The sequence below is a fragment of the Mobula birostris genome, chromosome 8, assembly GCF_030028105.1.
Source record: "Mobula birostris isolate sMobBir1 chromosome 8, sMobBir1.hap1, whole genome shotgun sequence".
NCBI classification, from domain to species: Eukaryota; Metazoa; Chordata; class Chondrichthyes; order Myliobatiformes; family Myliobatidae; genus Mobula; species Mobula birostris.
In genome coordinates, this window is record NC_092377.1 from 35910429 (window position 1) to 35935803 (window position 25375).

The 25375-nt window shown below is 41.7% G+C and overlaps 1 protein-coding gene across 1 annotated transcript in view; it reads right to left on the reverse strand.

Annotated features, from left to right (window-relative positions):
- Nucleotides 1–25375, reverse strand: part of pigf (phosphatidylinositol glycan anchor biosynthesis, class F) — a 67821-nt gene that overhangs the window by 42020 nt on the left and 426 nt on the right. Inside the window, exons 2-3 of the mRNA XM_072265004.1 lie at nucleotides 25207–25298; nucleotides 19692–19808 (exon numbers count right to left, since the gene is read on the reverse strand). Coding sequence (XP_072121105.1) covers nucleotides 19692–19808; nucleotides 25207–25298 — 209 coding nt within the window. The remainder of the gene's footprint in view (nucleotides 1–19691; nucleotides 19809–25206; nucleotides 25299–25375) is intronic.

The following is a 25375-nucleotide window of genomic DNA, read 5'->3' on the forward strand; positions in this document are numbered from 1 at the left end:
GATGGTGTGTTAGGCTGAGTCGGAGGTTGGGGTGGTGCAGTGGCCCCCACCCTCTGAGCCACCGACCAATACTGATCTGCGAAACATGCAGGGGTACAGCAGTAGTTGGGAGGCACCCAGCACATCTTTAAGAAAAAAGCCAAAATACACAAGCTAATTAATTAGGTGCCACCGGCATGTAAATGTCGGCCCAGATCAGAGGCAATTGCCGATTACATAGAGCAAGTGAAATTGGCAATCGCTTCTGATCTGGGCTGGCATTTACGTGCCGGGCGGCACCTAATTAATTAGCTTGTTTATTTCAACTTTTTTCTTAAAGATGTGCTGTGTGACTCCCAGCTACCGCTGCATTCTCCGCGAATCGGTATCTGTCCGCGGCCTGGGGTTTGGGGTGGTAGGACACTGAGGTTTCGATTGTTATCCTTTCCTCTTCCAATTGCATCAGCTCTTCATCTATCAGTTCTTGGTCATGGGATGCCAAAACCTCTTCAACATCATCTTCATCAACTTCCACAAGCCAAACTCACTTTACTTCGTTCACCACGATCGAAACGCTTAAGTATGTCTAGTTTTACGCTAAGTGTAACACCTTTGCGAGCTCTTTCAGGCTTTTTCAATACCTTAGAACTCACCTTGCTAACGCTGCTCATAGGCATGTGTTAAAGCAATGCCGGCGAGAATGCAGTTCCGAACTCGGGGGAGAGCGGCTGCTCGGGACGCACGCTGCTTTTTTTTTTTCCAAGCGCTGCCTTTTTCGTAACAGTGAAAACACCTTCTGTTAGCGAAAACAGGGAACTAACATAGGTCTTTTGTAACAGTGAGGTTTCGTAAAGTGAACGTTCGAAAAGCGGGGGACACCTGTACAAAATTCTTATGGGCAGTGGCGGGAATTGAACCAAGATCACCTGTAAAGTGCTGTGCTAGCCACACGCTTCTGTACCATCCCACCGTTGTCCGACTTACATGGAAGTTGAGACCTACCAATGCAGTTGATTCTTAACTGTCTCCTCAGTTCAAGGGTAATTAGGGATGAACATAAAATGCTGGTATTTTAGCTATAATCCTCAAAGCAAATGCATAAAAATAAAAGCAATAATTTTAAACAAAATGTTTAACAGCACCTACTGTGCTAAACTGTCTGAGATCAGCTATGTGTGCAACCTTTGCTCAACTCAAAGGAACAAGGCTTCTCAGAATGTACACCATAAATTTAACTACACGTCTGTGACTACGCACCTCCTGGTGGTCGAGGTACTCTGCACAACTATGAAACAATCAAATGAGAACTGCGAGATGCAGTGCTGATTAAATGACGCAAAGGGAAAACTAAATCACTACCATCTGTAACTTTCTTTAAATTTCCAACCTTTGATAGTAAAAGCCTTTTTATTTTTCTAAAAGGTCTAAGTGTTTACCTCCTGATCTCTCTCAGATTTTTGCCTGCCACAATCATTTTCTTGTGTGAATTTCCTGGTACTAGAACCTGTTATCATTAATGAAACGTTTATTATCCTGGTCAAATTTCCTATCACACAAAAACTTCAACAATCCAATATCCAGCTATTTGAAAAATCCTAACAGTCTGGCATCTGGCTCGCTGTGTGCAGATTCCCGCATTCCCTTCCATTCACAGGGCTCTAGTTCCCAAGCTCCCTTTCACTCAGCAGGGCCCCAGTCTCCACATTCCCTTGAAACTTGCTGTGTTCACTGGAAGAATTACATTTCTACAGCATGGCATCTAAAACATATTTTTAAAGTGCACTGAAGCACAGACAGAACAACCTCTGATGGTCTGGAAAATCTACTGGTCCAGTACCAAAGTGCAGATTAACAGCATTATACTGAAAATTAATTTCTTCACTTTTGCAACTCTTAATTACATCAGTAATCTGTATGATAACTTGTTCACAATCCTTCATAAATGTTCTAAGTTTTTGAAAAAAAGGATATTGAAATAGAAAATCATGCTTACTTCAACCTTGGCTTTTACAATAACACATTGAAGTGCAACTTAAACCATGATGACTATCAGATAGATGTTTACTAGAGTTTTTCCACAGCACCACCTTCCCCACTTGATGACAATAACAAGGGTTTGATGACAGTAACAACTGAATCACATAAAAACATTGTAGCATTTAGTGTGAATACCAAACTGGGTTTATTTCAAAGGGATCTGGTCAAAAAGATGCACAAAATAGCATTAAGATAGACTACTCCCCAATTCCAAATCAATTTGCAAAGGCACCATGCTTAATTCAGCACAGCTGTCAACACTTTCCTGCACGGCTATCTGAGAAGGGCATCAGCCATTAAACTCCTGCCCCTTGTGGGAGCAACATGAATTGTGACTCCTATTGGAGAACTGAGGGCCAGCATCAGAAATAGAAAGGGGAAAGAGTACTCAGATTTTTGGAGTTGGTGGGGAGGGAACTCGGGGGGGGGGGGGCAAAGGAAAGAGGAAAGAAGATAGAAGACTATATTAGAAAAGCCAAAAAGAAATGCAGATGCTGGTAATCTGAAACAATGAAACAGGTAACTCTGGAGATGCTCAGACAGCACTTGTGGAAAAGGCAAGAAAATGGAGAGATGGGAGGAGTGGAGAGAAGAAAGGGAATGTCTGTGGTAGAGTGGGGAGAAAGGTTATCCAAATGATACAATTACTTTCTTGTGCCACCTAGTCAATCATCTGTAAGGAAGAGTGTGTGAATAGATGCAGGTTAATGAAGGCAGATGCGGAAGAATGGGAAAACAAACAATCTGCTGGAGGTTTAATACTACAGTTGCTGAAAATGTGAAAGGGAAGGCTGGGGGCAAAACATTTAGCTGTACTGATAACAAGTATGGATAGAGAAAAACTGAGTTCATGTTTCAGGCACATGACTTCACATTAGAATTGGCTAGTTATGACACAAACAGGAATGAATGGTTATCTGAAATTGTTGAATATTCAGTCCAGAGAGCTGCAGATGATGAGGTATGGTTTCTCAAGTTTAGATTAGCTTTATTGGAATAGTGCAAGAGGCAAAAAACACAGTCTGGGAGTTGAATGGAAAATTAAAATCATAGGTGAGTGGAAACTCAGAATCAAAGTTGGAGGAATGACTTATCCAGATGCATACATATACACCAAGACCATCTACATTCCATCCCCTCTTTCATCACTAATTTTCAACCCTCTCTGCCTCCCAGTCAGGACATTGGAAAGGCCACTTGGCATTCTCAATCTTTACAGTTTTAACTAGAACTACAAGAATCTGAATGCAGCTCACCTCCACGGGACAAGAGTCTGCACTCTGCACTGCTACTCCAAAGACCAAAATCAAAAGATGAGCATTCATGCACAACACAGAGGAATACTCCAATCTATATTCTGGCACCAGGCATTTTATTGTGGAGAGGGTCACCACAGAGAAGGTTCATACTACCCCAGAGGACTCAAGTAAACACAATGATTGGAATGCTTTCATATCTAGACGGTCACAAATGCACAATGTTACCCTCTCAGGAACAATAATTCTGAATACCCACTCACCTCATTTAGCAGAGCAATGCCAATTATGAACATCCAACAGATGCAACCAATGAGTAGTTTGCAATTCTAAAGGAGCAAAATGATGCTACATGTGGGCAGGCTAGTGTTCCTGAAATACAAAGTCGCTACATGAAAGAGAAAGTACATAGGAATTCACGTCTCTTCATCATGAGCAAAGCAATGCACAGTTTTGGCACAGCAACTCTGACAAAAAGACTAAAGGCCAGATTGCAGTGATTACACTTGACAACAAAGATTTTGCCTCCTGTGAATGTATCTTCTGTGTTTTGGGCTGCTGATCATGAAACTCCCCAATCACACACCACTTTTTTTGAAATCACCCATAATTGTTATTTCAATTCATAATTCAAGTCAGAATAACTGACGCCAAGATTAAGGAAGGCATTTTTGTTGGCCCACAAGTCAAACACGTCATCAATAACAGGCAATTCAAAGAACTTCCAGTGGGACCGGAAATAAAAATTCAGATGGAAGGCATTCAAGGATGTTGAAAATTTTCTTGGCAACTGCAGAGCACCAAACTATGTACAGCTGGTTGACAACATGCTTCAAGCATACAAAACCATGAAGTGCAGCATGTCACCAAAGATTCATTTCCTGCATTCTCACTCAGACCTCTTCCCTGCAAATCTTGGTGCTGTCAGTGACAAGCATGGTGAAAGGTTTCAGCAGGACATTGTAGTCATGGAGAAACAGCATCAGGGCAACTGGAATTCATCAGTGCTGGCTGATTATTGTTGGACACAAGTGAGAAGCCTCAGACACTGAACACAAACAAAAATCATCAACGAAACCTTTTTTTGCTTAGTTGAGCGATTGCAAAGCATCAGCACTGCTATGCAATTAAACTCATTATAGTCAATAAAAGTTAATTTCTTGTTTCTCCAAACTCCTATGTAATACAAGTAGTCTGAAATTGTATTCGTGCTCAGATTCAAGTGGTCTATCATAAACCGAAAAATTTCTGAGGAAGCAACGCTTTCAAAGAAGTTTGCTGCCCAGTGTTATTTTATTGTGTTGCTTATATTTAGAGATACAGAACAGAACAGGCCCTTCCAGCCCAATGAGCCACACCACCCAGCAACCCACCTATTAAACCCTACCCTAATCACAGGACAATTTGCAATTACCAATTAACCGGTAATTAGAACATAGAAGAGTACAGCACAGGAACAGACCCTTTAGCCCACAATGTTGTGCAAACCAGCTAAAAATAAAAACCCAAAAACAAATCCCTCCTATCTACACAATATCCATATCCCTCCATCTTCCTCATACTCGTGTGCCTGTCAAAACACCTCTTAAAAGCTTCTAATGGATTTAACTCTACCACTAGACCAGGCAGCGCATTCCAGGCATCCACCACTCGAGTAAAAAAAAAACACTTACTCCTTACATCACCTTTGAACCTTTTCCCTCTCACCTTCAATGCATGCCCTCATGACAGGACAATTTACAATGACCAATTAATCTACCAACCAGTATATCTTTGGACTGTGGGAGGAAACTGGAGCATCTGGAGAAAACACATGCAGTAATGGGCAGAACATACAAACTCCTTACAGGCAGCCGTGGGAAATACTCCTGCATCTGTTTCTTATAACCAGGTTTTTTAAAAAAGCTCTTCTAAGAGCATACAAAACAGAAGCAGAAGTAGGTCATACAATCCCTCAGAGCTTCCTCAACTTTTATTAAGATCATAGATCAATAAGATCATTTTACCTTCACAACATCTTCTGATTCCCTGGATGTACAAAAAATTTAATCAGCCTCCACCTTGCACACAATTGTAACACTTGCTTTGCCAAGTGGCATGATCTCAGGGTGATAACCCCCTGCCCGGCCAAACCTTAGCACTCTTGTTTGGGTGGAATCTGCGTGTTCTGTCCTGTGTACCATCAGTACCCTGAAATAACATCCAGTCCACAGTGTGCGGTTAAACGATTAAGATTTTATATTTAAGCATAGGGTTAATAGAGAAACAAAAGAAAAAGGAAAACAAATAAAAGGCACCAATAATCTAACAAACATGTCCAGTGCACATGCTGGAGCTCACAGATTCCCTTTCGCTGATCCTCCTTCACTCGTCATTGACCCCTGGGCTCCCGACCCAAGCCCAGGCCCAGCGGGCCCGGCAACCGTTTCCTCAAGCCACCTCTTCTCTCTTCATCCTCTTCGCGCCTTCTCCCCGAAGCCCGCGCAAACTAATAGCTTTCACACAGAAAGAATAACATCTATCCCAATTGGTTAGCAAATGAATACAAGTCCCGTTATCACTAACTGCTATAGAGAACCACTGTCTGAGCAGCTAACAGTACAGAGAAGCCATTTTATTCCCCTTAGCAGTAACATAAAAGAAGAAACCCTTACACAATCAAAAAGCAAGCACCTTTTAATGGGGAGAATTTCAAAGGTTTACAAACCACTCTGGTTAAAGAAACTTCTTGTCGCTGCATTGATGCATGCTGAGCCTATACTCTAAACTCTCAGGCTGAAGAAAAGTTATTCCAGCACATTTCCTGTAAATCCCTTTCAGTCTGATATATATTAATGAGGTCACCTTACAGTGATCTAAAATCTTGTTGGTATAGACCAGTCTCTCCCAAAACAACAATCCCTCATCCTGGGGTTCAATCTAACAAACCTCCATGAAATTAACTCCAGGGCAGGAATGGCTTGCTTTAGGTATGGGGTACTGCACACAATAGAACATAAAGCACAGAACAGTACAGCACAGGAACAGGCCATTCAGCCCACAATGTTGTGCCAAACCAGCTAAAAACCAAATCAAAATCCTCCTACCTACACCATGTCCATATCCCTTCATGTGCCTATCCAATGTCTCTTAATTGCCTCCGTGTACTTGCCTCTACCACCATACCAGGCATCCACGACTCTGAGTAACAAAACTTACTCCTCACATCTCCTTTGCATCTACCCCCTCTCAACTTCACTGCATGCCCTCTGGATATTAGATATTCCAACCCTGGGAAACAGATGCTCTCTATACTTCTCATAATCTTGTAAACCTCTATCAAATCTCCCCTCTGCCGCTCTAGAGAAAAGACATCAAGTTTATCCAGTCGGTTGCTTGACACATGCTCTCTAAACCAGGCAGCAACCTGGTAAGCCTCTGCTATACCCTCTCCAAAGCCTCAACATCCTTCCTATAGGGGGGCGGCCAGAACTGTATGCAAGACTCCAGATGTGGCCTCACCAGACTTCTATAAAATTGCAACATAACCTTTTGACTTTTGAACTCAATGCCACAAACAACAAAAGAAAGCATTCCATCAGCCTTCTTAACCACATTATTGACCTGTGTAGCTACTTTCAAAGAGCTATGAATTTGGATCCCAAGATCCCTCTGCTCAGCAGCACTGTTAAGGATCTTGCCTTTAACTGTCTCCTTGCATTTCTGCTACCAAGGTGGAACACCTTATTTATCTGGGTTAAACTCTATTTGCCATTTCTCAGCCCGTATCTGCATCTGATCTATATTGTGCTGTATGCTTTGCTAGTCTTCTACACCAGGGATTCCCAAAGGGAGCATATGTGTGTCCTTAGGGAGCATTAGGAAATAGAAGTCGCTAGGGAGCATTCAAGATTCTTTGGGGAGGGGTTTTTTTTTTTTTTTTTTTTTTTACTTTAAGTGGCACCCTAACTTGTGCACAAGACCTGACCAACTGTTAGTAGAGCAGGCACCTCCAAAAAAAGAATGAGGCACAGGAACACAGGAAGAACCATAGCACTGCAGGTGGTGAGCACTCGTCTTCTGAAACTCTACAATCTCACAAGACCTTACCAACCAAACAGATGTTACTGGGGATGCATAAATTATCAAGTAGGGTTCCCCTTGACATGCGACACAGAACAGGTTTATGCAATTTAACAGTCGGTGTCAAGTACACCCTCTCAACTTTCCCTACAGATCTACCGAAAACCGGTTGCGTGACTGTACAGCACTGGCCAGAACCAAATGGTGAAATAGGACCAATTAGTGAACCTACTGACCCCGAGGATTCCTCTTGAGGTGCTCAAAGTGACCTCAGCTTCATATGTGCATTCAAGAACCATCTCTGGGGATTATGAGACCTTACGTGATTGGTCAATCGCGCTAAATGGAATAGTATAAAGGTAGCTTGCCAAACATCAGCTCTATCCTAACATTCAGATTCCAATCTGAATCCTTGTTAATGTAATTTTCGCTGCTGTGATCAACTTCATCTTCACTTCATTCAGTTCTTTCGGATGCTGCTACCATCGTTCCACCCGTGTCAACTCAGTGCCATCATCAATATTTGATATGCATTCAAAGTTTTTGTTAATTTAAGAAAAAATTTAGCCCTGCTAATGATGGATAAATATGTATAGCGTGACCTCTACAGTTTGAAGGTGGTAAAGCCATGAATTCTAATCCTGCTAACAAACAGAAACTACAGAAAGTGAATCAACCCAATGTTACTTACCTGGAGTATGGTTTTGTTCCATTCCCATCAGATCAGCAATGCCCCATGTTTCTTATTTGTAATACTGCACTGTCTAATGAAGCCACGAAACCATCAAGATTGCAGGAACACTTCCATAAAAGACACCCTGAAAAGGCTACTTAAGGTATTAATCAGTTCTAGAAGATGAAAGAAGCATTTGAAAAGCATTGCACACTCGAGTCATTTGCCAAGAAGCTGAAAATGATTTTGATAGTGGTCTCATCGCTTTTATAACATTTTATAACATTTCCAAATGATAGCAAAGTGTGAAAAATCTCACACAATTGGTGAAAGATTAATAATGCTGGTTCTCAAAATGGATACCAGTATTTTAAAAGTCAATTCCTGAGTAATAACTTTGTAGTTTGTTGTACTGACGAGTGAAGATATCGAGTATCAACTATGCTCAGAGCTACAAAGAACAGAATTTGTGAGACAACTGGATGAGTCAACTGTTCGAGGCAACAAGGCATTGGTAATGGCATATGATTAGTTCATCAGAAATGGAAAATTTTATGAAGAGATTCTCTTTTGTAAAAATAAAAACAAATATCAATGGAGAATCAATCTATGACAAGCTCAAAATGTATACTGATGATAAAAAGTATTTTGATTAGGAACATGATTTCTTGCTCAACAGATGGAGCACTGTATTATGACAGGTTGCCATGCTAGTTTAGTGGCATTTATGAAAAAAGAAATTCCAAGTCCATTTGCAATCCATTGTGTAATTCATCGTCAACATCTCGTAGCCAAAAACCTCAGCTGGCGAATTTTTTCAAGCACGACTCTTGTAATATCTGCTATCAACAAAATTAAAGCTCATTCATTAAATAGCAGAATATTTTGCCAGCTGTGCCAAGATAACAATGAAGAATTTGAATGCCTGCTTCTTCACACTGGGGTGCATTGGCTGTCAAAAGGCTGCTGCTTAAAACATTTCTTTGATCTTTTTGACACTGTGGTTGAATTTTTGCTCAAGGTTGACTACAGCTTGAGAAACAAGATTGAATTTCTACTGAAAATATGGCAGTTTCCCTGTATGGAAAGTATGGCACTCTCTTTCAGACAATGATTTGCAAGTACTTACACTTGCAGTCACTAAAGGATAAAAAGGATATAAGGCTAAAATGCTTTTCAGAAATGTCAGCATTTGTGATATGTGGCTACACTCTCATACGAAGTTTCCTGGTCTTTGGAGAAGAACCAAACTGCTCTTTATTGCATTTCCATCCTCCTGCTTTGTTAAAAGAAGATTCAGTACAGTGAACCACACACTCACACAAAAAAAAACTGCTTGGACATTGCTGTTCAGGGCACAGGTACTGCGTAGGCTAGGTTTAAAGACAAACAAAAATTTCAAGCAGAATCATTTTTCTCATGTTAGTATATGGTAGGTACGTCATTACACTATGGGGGTGCTGGAGAGTATGTTGTGCCAAAGAGGGGCGTTGGTAAGCATGCAAGTGCCTTAAGGGGGCATTGGGCTAAAAAAAAAATTGGGAAACAATATTCTATTCACAACTCCAACAATCTTGGTATCATCTACAAATTTACTAACTCACCCATCTACATTTTCACCCAGGTCACTTATATACATCACAGCAGCAGAGGTCCCAGCACAGATCCCTGCGAATTCCACTAACTATAGACCTCTAGCTCAAACAAGTCCCTTCAACCACTACTCTGTGTTCTCTGCACAAGCCTGCTCAGAATCAAAACAGCCAATTTGCCACAGACCACCTCCTTCAGAACCCTTGGGTGCACTTCATCCGGGCCGGGAGACTTATCTATTCTTAGTCCACTTAGCTTCCCAAGCACTTTCTCTCTAGTTACCTTGACTGTACCTAATTCTATTCCCTGATACCTCTGGCTATCAGGTATATTGCTCATGTCTTCCACTGTGAAGACTGATGCAAAATACTCATTCAGTTCATCCGCCATCTCTTTGTTATCCATTATAATTACTCCAGCATCATCTTCAATCGGTCCCATATCTACCCTTGTCACTCTTTTACTCTTCATATATTTAAAAAAACTCTTAGTATCCTTTTTTTATGTTAATCGCCAACTTCCTTTCATAATTCATCTTTTCTTTCCTAATGACTTTCTTAGTTTCCTTCTGTAAGTTTTTAAGTCTTCCAGTCCTCATTTTTCCCACTAATTTTTGCTTCCTTGTACGCCGTTTCTTTTGCTTTTATTTTTGCCTTAACCTCTCTCGTTAGCCACATTTGTGCCATTTTTCCATTCATGATTTTCTTTTTTCTTGGAATATATTTTTCCTGCATTTTCCTTATTTCTTGTAGGAATTTCATCCAATTCTGCTCTGCCATCCCTCCATTTAGCTTACTTTTCCAATCGACTTGGGCCAGTTCTTCTCTCATACCACTGTAATTTCCCCTGTTCCACTGAAATATCGATACACCTGATACCAGCTTCTCCTTTTCAAATTTGAAACTGAACTCAATCATATTATGATCACTACTTCCAAGGGGTTCCTTTACCTCCAGCTCCCTAATCACCTCAGGTTCGTTACACAGCACCCAATCCAAAACAGCCGGTCCCCTGGTGGGCTTCTGGACAAGCTGCTCCAAAAAGCCATCCTGTAGGCATTCCACAAGCTCCCTCTCCTGAGATCCATTACCTTCCCAACTTTCCCAATCCACTTTCATATTAAAATCCCCCATAATTATCTTGACATTTTCCTTCTGACACACTTTTTCTATTTCCAGCTGCAACTTGTAGTCCACATCCCGGCTGCTGTTTGGAGGCCTGTATATAACTGCTATTAGTGTCTTTTTTCCCTTGCCATTTCTTAATTCTACCCATAAGGATTCTACCTCTTCTGATCCTATATCCCTTCTTTCTAGTGATTTAATATCGTTACTTACCATCAGAGCCACGCCACCCCCTTTACCTACCTTCCTATCTTTCCTATACACTGTGTATCCTTGGATACTCAGCTCCCAATCACATCCATCATTTAGCCATGACTCGGTGATGGCCACAATGTCATATCTTTTAACCTACAGCTGTGCAGCAAGGTCATCCACTTTATTTCTAATGCTGCGTGCATTTAAATACAGTACAGTTAGATCAGTATCTGTTGCCGATTTTGCTATATTTCTATTTTGCAGCAAATTATCCTGTATATTCACCGGCCTGTCCTTCTTGCGATCTTTGCAGCACAGTATTTTTGACTTATTTCTATTTTCCTCTTCCTCGACCCTAACACCTTGGTTTCCTTCCCCTTACCAACTTAGTTTAAACCCTCCCTAACAGCTATATTAAACAATCCCGCCAGGATATTAGTACCTTTTGAGTTCAGGTGTAATCTATCTTTTTTGTACAAGTGATACCTTCCCCAAAATAGATCCCAATGATTCAAGAATTTGAAGCCCTGCCCCCTGCACCAGTTACTTAGCCACACATTCATCTGCTTAATTCTGCTATTCTTACCATCACTAGTGCGCAGTTCAGGCAGCAATCCTGATATTATTACTCTGGAGGTCTGGCTTTTCAATTTTCTTCCCAGCTCCCAGTAATCTTTCTTCAGGACCTCCTCTCTTTGTCTGTCTATGTCATTGGTACCTACATGTACCAAGACTTCCAGCTGCTCGCCCTCTCTCCTCAGAATACTCTGGACTCGATCTGAGACATCCCGTACCTGGGCACCAGGGAGGCAACACACCATCCGGGTATCCTTGTCTGGCTCGCAGAATCTCTTGTCCATCCCCTTTACGATGGAATCCCCTATAACTACCGCATTTCTTCTTGCTCTCTTGATTTTGGCACTGGGCAGAATGCCAGAGTCTCGTTCACTGTGGTCCTCCTCTGTCAGGTCTGCCTCTTCAACAGTATCCAAAACGATATATCGATTTCTGAGGGGGACTGTCACAAGGGTGCTGTCGACTACCTCTCTATAGGTAGTATCGAACACCTCCTCACTTTCCCTAATTAGTCGAAGGTCATCAATTTCCATCTCCAGCTCCTTAACACGGTCCTTCAGGAGCCTCATGTCAGTGCACCTGGTGCAGATGTAATCCTTTGGGAGGCTGGGAGTCTCCCAGGGTCCCCACATCTGGCACTCCAAGCACAACACTAATCCTAGATGCATACCTCTAATGCTACTGTTTGTACTAATACCAAAAAACTGTAACTTACTCCATTACTATGAGACTCAATGGTCGCAGGAAGCCTCTTCCCCTCTCTGCCGAAGTCTGTTGAGCCAAAGCCCTTTCACTCTGCACCCTCTCACTCCGCAGCCTGCTGGATATGGCGGTTTTCTTTTTAAACTGTTCGCGCTCAACTGGCTGACGTCATGCGCCTGCGCAGTCTGGCTTCTCTCCTACTCCGAGAAATAAAATGTCTTCTCGCTGGAAATCCTTAGCCTCTCACCGCTGTCTTCTTGATCCAAAGAGAAACCAAGTACTTCCAACGAATGAACTATACATATGCTTAAGTTTCCATTTCATTATTACAAACACTTGACAGTAGAACTTCATCCACAGATTTGCCCAAAAATGAAGTAAATTGCTACTGTTCATCTTATTTCAAACTCAATTCCTAGCATGATGGCAGAGAATATCAGGTGATTCCGATAAGAGGTGACCAATATGATATTGCCCAAATAGGCCCATATTACAGAGTGTATTTCTACCAACTTTGCTTCTTGGGAGTATTTATTTTGTTCCTGCTGAATCACCAGCCTCCAGTTTCTTATCTTCACTGACAAACCGCAGCGTCTAAGTCATTCTTTTCCTTCTGCACATTGACATTTTCTACTGCTAATTAAAGAGTTTAAGATTTTTCCACTTGCACACGTTTACATTTCAGAGTGTTTTAAGCTCAGACTTATTTCTTTTTCTATTTAACATGAGTCAGTTCATATCTGATTTGACTACTGGGTAATAAGTACTCTCCAACTCAATTAATATAAATGTCACTTCGCATTATTGGATCCAGTCCAGTTTAGGAACACATAACCTTCTGTTTCACAATGTCAATAAATAATGAGATAACTATAGCCTTTTGTCAATAGTTAATGTTCTCACAATTTTACTGCGCGGCATCACTTTTTCCATTAGACAGGTTATTCAGAATTACTTCATGCAAGTCTTAAGACAAAAGATTTTTCATGCTCCAAAAACATTGAAATCTTTCTTGTGCAGAGAACTACCATCAAGTTGAGTGTTCTCAATACCCAAACCCCCACAAAAAGGAACAAAATTGACTGCAAACAAGTATCTTAACAATTTCAAACAGCTGTATCAAAGAGATTTACACATGTTGCAATGTGCAGACAGTTTATTACAACAGTCATTACTTTGATGCAAAACAGCATCAGCACTTAAACAATGTACACAAAATGACGGAGGAACTCAGCAGGTCAGGCAGCATCTATAGAACTGAATAAACAGTTGACGTTCCAGGTGAAGACCCTTCTTCAGGACTGGAAAGGAAGGGGGAAGATGACGGAATGAAAAGTTGGGGGCTGGGAGGGGGGAATAGAAGGATAGCTAAAAGATGATAGGTGAAGCTAGGTGGGTGGGAAAGGCAAAGGACTGGAAAGGAAGGAATCTGATAGGAGCAGAGAATGGATCATTGGAGAAAGGGAAGGTGAGAAAAAGTAGAGGCCAGAGTGGGGAATAGAAAAGGGGAGGGGGATAGATAATATTTTTTAATAGAAGGTGAAGTCAGTATTCATGCCATCAGGTTGGAGACTATCCAGATAGAATACAAGGTGTTGCTCCTCCACCCTGAAAGTGGCCTCATCATGTCACAAAAGGACCAACATGTCGGAATGGGAATCGTTATTAAAATATCTGGCCACCAGGAAGTTCCCGCTTTCAGCAGATAGAGCAGAGGTGCTCGATAGAGCTGTTCCCCCAATTTACAACAGGTCTCACCAATGTAGAGAAGGCCACATAAAGTGCATTGGAGACAAAAAAACGACCCCAGCAGATTCGCAGGTGGAGCGTTGCCCCACCTGGAAGGGTGCTGAGTGCAGCCCTGAGTGGAGGTGTAGCACTTTGGCCACTTGCAGGGATATGTGCCGGGAGCGACGGATGGACAAGGGAATCGGGAATCCCTGTAGAAGGTGTGTGGGGGTTGGGGAAAGGTAAAAATGTTTGGTGGTAGGATCCCTCTGGAGAGCTAAGGAAGGGAAGGGAGGGAGCAGTATGAGAGGGGGAGTGAAAAAAGCAACATAAGATACAGAGAGTACTGAATTTCTCCAAGCACAAAACTGAATTATAATGGAGCAATGCCAGAAACGAAATCATGACTTCACAGGAACCAATGCGATCAATATCGCATTATACTGTTCTTTAATGCACTCAGATATACCCCATCTACATTCCTACATCTTCCTACAAACGAAAGCTCTCTTATACAAAAGAACCCTGTAACTATTATAAGGAAACCTATCTCCTCACACCGGGACAAAAACTGTCAGAAGCAGATGGCCATACAGATAGGAGAGTACACTTGGACCCTGCATAGTGCTGATTTATTCAATTCTTTATTGATGCTCCCTCATCAATTTATACCATTATTTTCATCCACATCTCAAAAACAACCTGCAACATCCAGGGTGGGTAGTACATCTAACATGTCTAGGAAGAGCATTAGCATGGACGTGAAACTACAAATGATACGGCGTTTGGAAGCTGGTGAACGTCAGGTTGATGACGACGCCTCTTTGAAATTGGCTACTTCGATCAGAACAATTATACAAAACACAGACAAAATGAAAGCTTCTGCAATGATGACCTCAAAAGTTATCATCAACAAAGGTGACTCGTTCAAGGAGCTCGAAAAAATGGAAAATTGACTAAATATATGGGTGGATGACCAAAGACAATGAAACATGACCCAAAGCCACCTGGTAATATTGGAAAAGGCAAGAAGTAGCTTCGATCATATTCAAGGAGAAGATGATAGGTTAGTAACATTCACAGCCAGCACAGGTTGAAGTAGCTAGTGCAGACAGCAATGCAGCCCAAGATTTTCCTGCAACACACACGACCTGAACTTATCACCCCAAACTTGTCTCCAATGTGGATAAAACGGGCCTATTTTGGAAAAGAATACCTTCTTGTACTTTCACCTCCAGAGAAGAGAAACATGCATCTAGTTCTTCTCTGCAAAGAACTGGTCATCTCTCTTGCTAGCAGACAACGATAAAGGTTACTTTAAGTTAAAGCCTATGATTATGTATCATTCTGAAAAACCATGAGCAGTGAAAGGTATTTTAAAGTCAAGTCTACCAGTGATTTGGAAATCTAACAATAAAGCCTGGGTGACGATTGACGTTTTCCAAAATTGGTTTACTTCACATTTTTGTCCAGCAGCGAAGTGCTATTGGGAGAGAATGACCTTGAACCCAAAGCATTCTTGGTGCCTGATAATGCCCCAGACCACTCTGAGAATCTTGACATGCTTCGGACCTGCATTCCTGTAGGAGAGAGGTGTTCACGACATGATTTCCTGCTACCAAGAACTGCTTCACGAGAGGAAAAGGGCAGTCAAATCTCAACACCTACTTGAAAAAGAAGCCAAAATTAGAGGAGGACCCACAGCAAGGTCCCTCCAAGATATAACCACCACCCACTTCCCTCTGCCGCTGCTGCGATGTGTTGCTGCTCCACTGATGTAGAGGTTAGGCCCATTTGCCTGTTTGTTACACCAGGAATTACTGTGTATAAAGAAAATATCATACATCACGGGTTTGTTTTCTTTTTTAAAAATCAGGCACATATCCATTTACATAATGTTATAATGACCCCACAAAGCGCTGATTTACATAGCGCACCACCTCTAGTGAACGTGTCCTCAATGTTAACCGGGGTCTGAACCTAGGAGAAAGACTTCATCAGATTGTAGGTGAGAGACCTGTTCCTAGGCAGAGGGAATCACTAAAGCACCACATAACTATCGTTTTCTCTGTTAAAAAATGGACTTTGCTTAAGCACAGCTCTTTGAGTAGCCTGCAGCAAGCTTTTGAGTTGCTTTGCGCACTGTCCTGTCATAACCTGAAAGTCCCTTTGAATCTAGAGCTCAACATGATATGGCTTTGCTTTTTGGTTTCTGAAACCGGGAACACCAATTTGTATCAGAAGAGCATCAAATATGAACTGCTTGATCACATTACTTGGTGTGCATCTGACACTGAGAATACAGTAGACTGGTAGAATGGATAGTGACTGGAAATGTCCTGCCAATTTTCTCAGTTCATGTAGAAATGAACTCAGTTCACTCTAGCTCAACTTACTCTGATTACATTGTATTTTTAAACTCTTTGTTATTCAGCCTACGTTCTAAGAAAATATTCATACATTTTGCATCAACCAAGTGAAATGTACTACACTCCCATTCCTTTTATTGCTAACCTCTGTAGCAATAACCCCAGTCAATCTCATCTTCTCCTGAAACAAACATTCATATTATCGAAGCCCTTCTTAGATCATAAGACATATGAGCAGAATTAGGCCATTTGGCCCATCAAGTCTGCTCTGCCACTCAATCATGGCTGACCTTTTTTCCCCTCCTCAGCCCCACTCCTCGGCCTTCTCCTCATACCCTTTGACGCTGTGTCCAATCAAGAACTTATCAAGCTCTGCCTTAAATACACCCAACGACCTGGCCTCACAGCCATCTGTGGTAGCAAATTCCACAAATTCACCACTCTATGGCTAAAGAAATTTCTTTGCATCTCTGTTTTAAATAGATGCCCCTCTATCCTGAGGCTGTGCCCTCTTGTCCTAGACTCCTCCACCATGGGAAACATCCTTTCCATATCTACTCTGTCTAGGCCTTTCAACATTCGAAAGGTTTCAATGAGATCCACCCCCCCCCCAAACCTTCTAAATTCCAGCAAGTTCAGACTCAGAGCTATCAAACATTCCTTGTATGATAACTCTTTCATTCCCAGAATCAGCCTTGTGAACCTCTTCTGAACCCTCTCCAATGCCAGCACATCTTTTCTAAAACAAAGGGCTCAAAACTGTTCACAATACTCAAAGTGAGGCCTCACCAGTGCCTTATAAAGCCTCAACATCACATCTCTGTCCTTGTATTCTAGACCTCTTGAAATGAATGTTAACATTGCATTTGCCTTCCTCACCACTGACTCGACCTGCAAGTTAACCTTTAGGATGTTCTGCACAAGGACTCCCAAGTCCCTTTGCATCTCAGATTTTTGGATTTTCTCACCATTTAGAAAATAGTCTTCACATTTATTTCTCCTACCAAAGTGCATGACCATGTATTTTCCAACATTGTATTTCATTTTCCACTCTCTTGCCCATTCTCCTAATCTGTCAAAGCCCTTCAAGCCATTGCTGCTCTGCTGTTATCCCTGCCAGTATCTCCTTCCAATTTACCTCTCTCATACCACTGTAATTTCATTTACTCCACTGAAATACTGCTATGTCAGACTTTACTTTCTCCCAATAAAATTTCAAGTTGAATTCAAACATATTGTTGTCATTGCCTCCTAAGAATTATTTTATCTTAAGCTCCCTAATCACTTCTGGTTCATTACATAACACCCAATCCAGTGTAGGGTTCTCAGCAATGTTAACTGTTAACTGCTAATAATAAAATGGCTTCTCTGCAGTGTTATAATGAAATGGCTTCTCTGTAATGTTAACTGATGAGGTAATGTTCGTTGTAGCTGGAATGTTTGGGCTATAATTGTAGATAATGGGGAATTAACCAATGGAAGTTATGCTATTCTATCTGTTTGTGTGGGAACCTGAGTGAGTGCGTGGGAAGTTTGCCGAGGAGAAGCGAAGAGGGAGGACACGCAGGAAGTGCTCTGGAAGACCACCGTGGTTGGTCCCAGTCCGAGGGTCGTGGAGTTTGGAGGAAATCGAATGGTGGACCGAGGATATTGCATGAGCTCCAATGTGTGCACGAACTGTATAATCTCTATTCTTGGCACCTTTTTATTTTATATTTTTGTTTCTCTACTAACCCGATAGCCACAGTGGAATCTATAAAGTGTAATCGTTTACACGTACCTTGTGTACTGACTGATATTTTAAGTTGTGGGTTTGTGCTGGGGTGCATTACACAGCACCTACGCAAATGTGAGACACAGTTTGGCGGGCAGACGGCGGTTTCCTCTAGACGAACATGGGTTGGTAGAGCTGAGTGTTACACAGGATAGCGGATCCCCTAGTAGGCTCAATGGCAAACTGCTCTAAAAAGCCATTTCATCGGCATTCAACAAACTCACTCTCGAGATCCATTTCCAAACTGATTTACCAAAACCGTCTGCATGTTGAATTCTCATTGAAATATCATATCATTGCCCTTTTGACACGCCTTTTCTGTTTCCTGTGGTCCATATCCCAGCTACTGTTGAGAGGCCTGTATATAACTGCCATCAGGGCCCTTTTACCCTTACAGTTTCTTAACTTAACCCACTTCCATGTCAAATCTTTCTACTGATTTGATATCATTCTTTACCAGCAGAGCCACACCACCCCCTCTTCTAACCTTCCTATCCCTCCAATACAACATATAACCTTGGACAACAACTCCCTACTACAACCATTCTTCATCCACGACTCAGTGATGGCCACAACACCATACCTGACAATCTGTAGTAGTGTAATAAGATCATCCACCTTATTTCTTATACTCCGTGCATTGAGATATATTACTTTGAGTACTGTATTTGCTACCCTTTCTGATTCTGCAGCCCTAATGCACTGATACTCACCCTACTGGTTGCAATTATATCCTATTATTTGCTTGCCCTTCCTGACAATCTGACTGCACGCTATCTTTGTTTTTTTTTACCATCCATTCTATCCTGAGTCCCTTCACTCCAGTTCCCACCCCAACAGCTCTAACAAACCTGCCTGTGAGAATATTAGTTCCCATCACTTTTGAACAGGTCATAACTCCCCCAGAGAAGATCCCAATGATCCAAGAACCTGAATCTCTGCCCCCTGCACCAGCTTCTCAGCCACGCATTAATTTGCCAAATCATCCTGTTTCTACCCTCACTGGCACATGGCACAGTCAGCAATCCAAAACTCATAACCCGGGAGGACCTGCGTCTCAGCATTTTACAAGCTCTCTAAATTCTCTTTTTAGGACCTCTTTGCTTTGCCTTCCTATGTCATTGGTACCAATATTTACCAAGACACCTGGCTGCTCTCCCTTCCTCTCCAAAATGTTGTTTAGTGATAAATAGAACATCTATTGTTGGAATATTTACTAATGAGGATTCTGATTAGAGTGGATAGCGAGAGGCTCTTTGCTTTGGTGTAGAAGTCAAAGACTAGAGGTCATGAGATTTAAATACAGGGGAAGTGAACTGAGGGTGAAATTAATTTTAAAAATGTATACAGCATGTGGTTGGAATATGGAATGCAGTAGGGAACATTGTGTGAACTGCATCATGTAGCAAAGAAAAATTCGCAAAACTGCAGAAAGAATTGCTGGGACTAGAGAATTGTTTTAGTAGAAAACTATTATGAATATTCTCTGATTTGTTAACTTTATATCAAATTGTGCTATGGAAACCAGTCTGATTAATCAGATGATTGGACAAGCAGTGGAATTGAAATAGTCTGGTTTCCCTACAAAAACCTAAATCAAATACTACACGTTCAGCTGCTTACCCATTTTTGCTAAAGACACGTATCCATGCTTGCACACTGGGTCCCCGCATACACAGGCATCGAAATGTTGTGAAGGTAGATAGTAGAACAGCGAATGAAAAGGTTTCCTTGAAGGACCTGTAAAATACAAGGCATCAATAAAACACTGCTTCTTAATTGACGTCTTCAAAAGTGTTTAACATACGTTTACTGCATCTCAAAATACGTGGCAACTAAGTCTTTCTAAGTCTTAAGATTCTTAACTGGACATTTACCGAAGTTAGGAAAAGCTATCTAACTTTCATAAGAATGTGAAAGTACCTCTAACACTGTGCATTGTCAGATACTTTATGCACAAGGTCAAATAGTGAGTGGAGATCATCTCAAGGCACAACAAAAATATTTGGAGAGCATCCAAACTATAAAAATGTTTCTCCTAGGCCTATCTGTAACCAGATGGAATCTAAAATGAGATTTGTTTATGAATAGAGTAAAAAGAGTCAGTAATAATGTCAAATATTAACTTTTCCTCCCCTCTTTCAGCTTTTTCCAGACCTTGGTTGGTCCCATTTAAGAAATAAGAGAAGCCATTCTACCCCATACATCTCCTCTAACTTTCAATAAGATTATCCCACTTTCTTGCGATAACCTTATTATTGCCTTATTTCTGCAAATCCATTGGGTAAAGAACACCAAGTATTTATTAGCCATGGTTGAAGAAATTCTTCTCAGCCCTAGTCGTGAATGGCTGACACTTATTTTGAGACTGTATTCTCCAAGTCTAGACTCCTCTGTAGGTGGAAATTCTATCCCTCAGTCAGGGAAAATATCCATCCTGCATCTACCCTGAACATCCCACAAGAATTATGCATATTTCAATGAGATCACCTCTTATTCTTCTAACTTCATGGCAACATAGGCCCAGACATCTGCATTGCTCCTTAAAGGGTAAACTATCCATCCCAGGAAACAACCTGATGATTCTTACTCATACTTGCTTGGTCGCAAGCATATCCTACTGGAGTAGGAAGAGCAGACTACCACACAATAATCCAGGTGCAATCTCACCAGGTCACTGAATTAATAGAATTCTACTAATTGCAAAATATTTTATTTCATAAGGGAGGACAATCCTCTGGTCATAACAATGCATTTATTTATTGATTGATTGACATACAGCAGGGAACAGACTTTCAGCCCTTCGAGCCCTTAATTTAATACTAGCCCAATCGAGGCCTAACCAATTAACCTACCAACTGGCAAGTCTTTGGACTGAGGGAGGAAACTGGAGCACCCAGAGGAAACCAACACGGTCACGGGGAGAATGTACAAATTCCTCACAGGTAGCTGTGGGAATTGACCCCAGGTCACTGGAATGTAGAGCGTTGTGTTAACCCCTATGCTACCGTGCCAGCCATCAAAGATCAGGGTGCAACGTGTTTCTATTGATTGACCAGTTTGTTTCATTACTTCCTGTCTAGTATAGACATCAGTAAGAAATCTAACAGAAAGTATCACTCTGGTGTCCATGCCACTTGGGTCCAAAGTTCAAAATACATTTATTATCAAAGTATTTGTTACCATATCGTTCCTGGTGATTCATTTTCTTGCAGGTGTTTACAGGGGGGAATACAATAGAATTCTATGAAAAACTATAAACAAAGACTGACAAACAACCAATGTACAAATAAAATACAACTGACAACATGAGTTGTAATGAGTTCTTGAAAGCAAGTCTGTAAGTCATAGAATCAGTTCAGAGTAGTGGTCATTGAAGTTATTCATGCTGATTTAGGAGCCAGATGGTCAGTGTTGTTAACTGTTTCTGAATTTGGTGGTGTGGGACCAAGTCTCCTGTACGTCCTGCCTGATGATAGAAGTGAGAAAAGGATATGGCTAGATGGTGAGAGTCTTTGATGATGGATGCTGCTTTCTTGTGGCAGTGCTCCAAGTAAATGTACTTAATGGTGGGGAAGGCTTTGCCTGTGATGGACTGGGCTCGATGAACTACTTTCTGTACGTTTTTCCATTCCTGGTCATTGTTGCTTCCATACCATGCCATGATGCAACCAGTTACGATACTCTCCATTGTAATGAAGCTATTTCAAAATGAGGCCATTATATGGAATACAATTGTTAACCAAATTATTCTACATAGCTTGTTTAGTATAAACCAATATGAATTGAATTGCCTCTATTACTTACATCCTTCATATACATGAGGAGTCAAAATCATTGTTACATCTCCATCTAAATGTGCAACTTATAGTGATTTATAATAAATAGTATGTACAAGAGGATAGTCAATATAACATAGAAATGCAGTTGTGTCAGCATGAGTTAAGCAGTCTGTTGGCCTGGTGGAAGAAGCTGCCCTGGAGCCTATCGCTCCTGGCTTTTATGCTGCAGTACCATTTCCCGGATGGTAGCAGCTAGAACAGTTTGTGGTTGGGGAGACTCGGATCGCCAACGATCCTTCGGGCCCTTTTTACAGACCTGCCTTTGTAACTGTCCTGAATAGTGGGAAGTTCACATCTACAGATGTGCTGGGCTGTCCGCACCACTCTCTGCGGAGTCCTGCGACTGAGGGAAGTACAGTTCCCACACCAGGCAGTGATGCTGCCCGTCAGGATGCTCTCAATTGTGCTCCTGTAGAAAGTTCTTAGGATTTGGGGGCCCACACCAAACTTCTTCAACCATCTGCCATGAAAGAGGCGCTGTTGTGCCTCTTAAATTAAATGAAGAAAATATTAAATTTATCATCACAGTAGACTGTCTTGTCTCCCTTTCTTTTCAGCATTTACACATCAGACTTCAACTACTGCACAGAGTCGTGTCATCTTCAGAAGTTTTCGGATGACTCTGCCATAGTTGGATCATCAGCAAGGGAGACGAGGCTGAGTACAGGGCTACGGAAGGAAACTTTGTCACATGGTGTGAGCAGAATTATCTGCAGCTTAATGTGAAAAAGACTAAGGAGCTGGTGGTATTCCTGAGGAGAGCTAAGGTACCACTGACCCCTGTTTCCATCCAGGGGGTCAGTGTGGACATGGTGGAGGATTACAAATACCTGGGGATACAAATTGACAATAAACTGGACTGGTCAAAGAACACTGAGGCTGTCTACAAGAAGGGTCAGAGCCGTCTCTATTTCCTGAGGAGACTGAGGTCCTTTAACATCTGCTGGACGATGCTGAGGATGTTCTATGAGTCTGTGGTGGTCAGTGCTATCATGTTTGCTGTTGTTTGCTGGGGCAGCAGGCTGAGGGTAGCAGACACCAACAGAATCAACAAATTCATTCGTAAGGCCAGTGATGTTGTGGGGATGGAACTGGACTCTCTCACAGTGGTGTCTGAAAAGAGGATGCTGTCTAAGTTGCATGCCATCTTGGACAATGTCTCCCATCCACTACATAATGTACTGGGTGGGCACAGGAGTACATTCAGCCAGAGACCCATTCCACCGAGATGCAGCACAGAGCGTCATAGGAAGTCATTCCTGCCTGTGGCCATCAAACTTTACAACTCCTCCCTTGGAGGGTCAGACACCCTGAGCCGATAGGCTGGTCTTGGACTTATTTCATAATTTACTGGCATAATTTACATATTACTATTTAACTATTTATGGTTCTATTACTATTTATTATTTATGGTGCAACTGTAATGAAAACCAATTTCCCCCGGGATCAATAAAGTATGACTATGACTATCAGCATGTACAAATAGCAATTATTGGAGGAACATTAATAGAAGGACAAGAAAAATCCCACAAGTTTTAGGATTAGTGTAACCTTTGTCATATATAGCAGTATTATGAAAACAGTAACAAGGCCTGGAAACTTGCAGATGGGAGGATTTTAGCACAATAAGGAACAACTGCACTATGTGCAAAAGCCTGGGGAATGACTGGAGCTTGGATTTCAAAGCAGGACTTGAGAAATGAGATTCAAAGTGAAATAAATTTTGAAAGGAAACAATTGGAAAGCGAAATTAAATGCAACAATGTTCAGGAGAGAGATGGGACCCATGTGATTTAATGGAAAAATACACCGAACCTCCAGTCAGAGCGAAACAGAATGTTACAATATATCACCAGAAATAATACATTCTGAAAATTATCAGTTACAAATAAAAAGCTTTTATATGTAGTAATATAGCAAAACAGTATTCTGCCTCTGCTGTTGAAATGGCTTGCTGCTGGAACCCTTGTTATTTGTCATTTATCTCAATAACTTGAATGAGAATATATGGTAAGCTTGCAGATGACACTACAATAAGCGGTGTCAGTAACAGTTAAATATGGTTGTCAGGATTTACAGAGGGATCTTGATCAGCCGGGTAAGTTGGCCAAAGAATTAAAGAAGAATGTAGGGTTTGATATAGGTAGGTTTGAGGTGTTGCATTTCGGGGAGACGAATGAGGGGAGATGAATGGTAGGGCTGCTGTAGAACACGGGGACTTAGGAGTACAAGTACATCAGCAACACACACAAGATGCTGGAGGAACTCAGCAGGTTGGGCAGCATCTGGAGTCGACGTTTCAGGCTAAGACCCTTCACTGAGACCCAAAATATTGACAGCTTATTTCCCTCCGCAGGTGCTGCCTAACCTGTTGAGTGCCTCCAGCATTTTGCCTGTTGCTCAGGATTTCCATGGTCTGCAGAAGTTCTGGTGTCTTCAGTATATTGACCCCTGAAAGTGGTGTGACAGGTAGACAGGGCAGTGAAGACAGTTTCTGGTATAACTTAGCCTTCAACAATCAGGACACTGAGTATAAAAGCTGGAAGTCTTATGTTGATAGTGCAAAACAATGCTGGAATATTATAAGCAAACATGAGAAATTCTGCAGATGCTGGAAATTCAAGCAACACACATCAAAGTTGCTGGTGAACGCAGAGCAGGCCAGGCAGCATCTCTAGGAAGAGGTACAGTCGACGTTCCGGGCCGAGACCCTTCGTCAGGACTAACTGAAGGAAGAGCTAGTAAGAGATTTGAAAGTGGGAGGGGGAGGGGGAGATCCAAAATGATAGGAGAAAACAGGAGGGGGAAGGATGGAGCCAAGAGCTGGACAGTTGATTGGCAAAAGGGATATGAGAGGATCATGGGACAGGAGGCCCAGGGAGGAAAAGGGGGAGGGGGGAAAAACCCAGAAGATGGGCAAGGGGCATAGTCAGAGGGACAGAGGGAGAAAAAGGAGAGAGAGAGAGAAAGGATATGTGTATATAAATAACGGATGGGGTACGAGGGGGAGGTGGGGCATTAGCAGAAGTTAGAGAAGTTGATGTTCATGCCATCAGGTTGGAGGCTACCCAGATGGAATAGAAGGTGTTGTTCCTCCAACCTGAGTGTGGCTTCATCTTTACAGTAGAGGAGGCCGTGGACAGACGTATCAGAATGGGAATGGGATGTATTCATTTTTTTTCACCCTTAAAACACCAATTTTTAGCCCTTTCAAAAAAAAATGGAAGCCACAAACGTCTATAATTTTGAGCTACATTTTGTAAGTACCTTTGCAGAAGTTTTAAATATTTACTTACACTAGTAGTGGTGCTCCATATAACACAATTATTCCATGAAACATTAAACAGGAAGTCAAGAATAACAAACAGGACTTGATAGTCTTTGAGATCTAGACAAAAATAAAAGACAAAGACACCACTTAATAATTTAAAAACAAAATTCACCATATTTAAATCTGGTAAACAT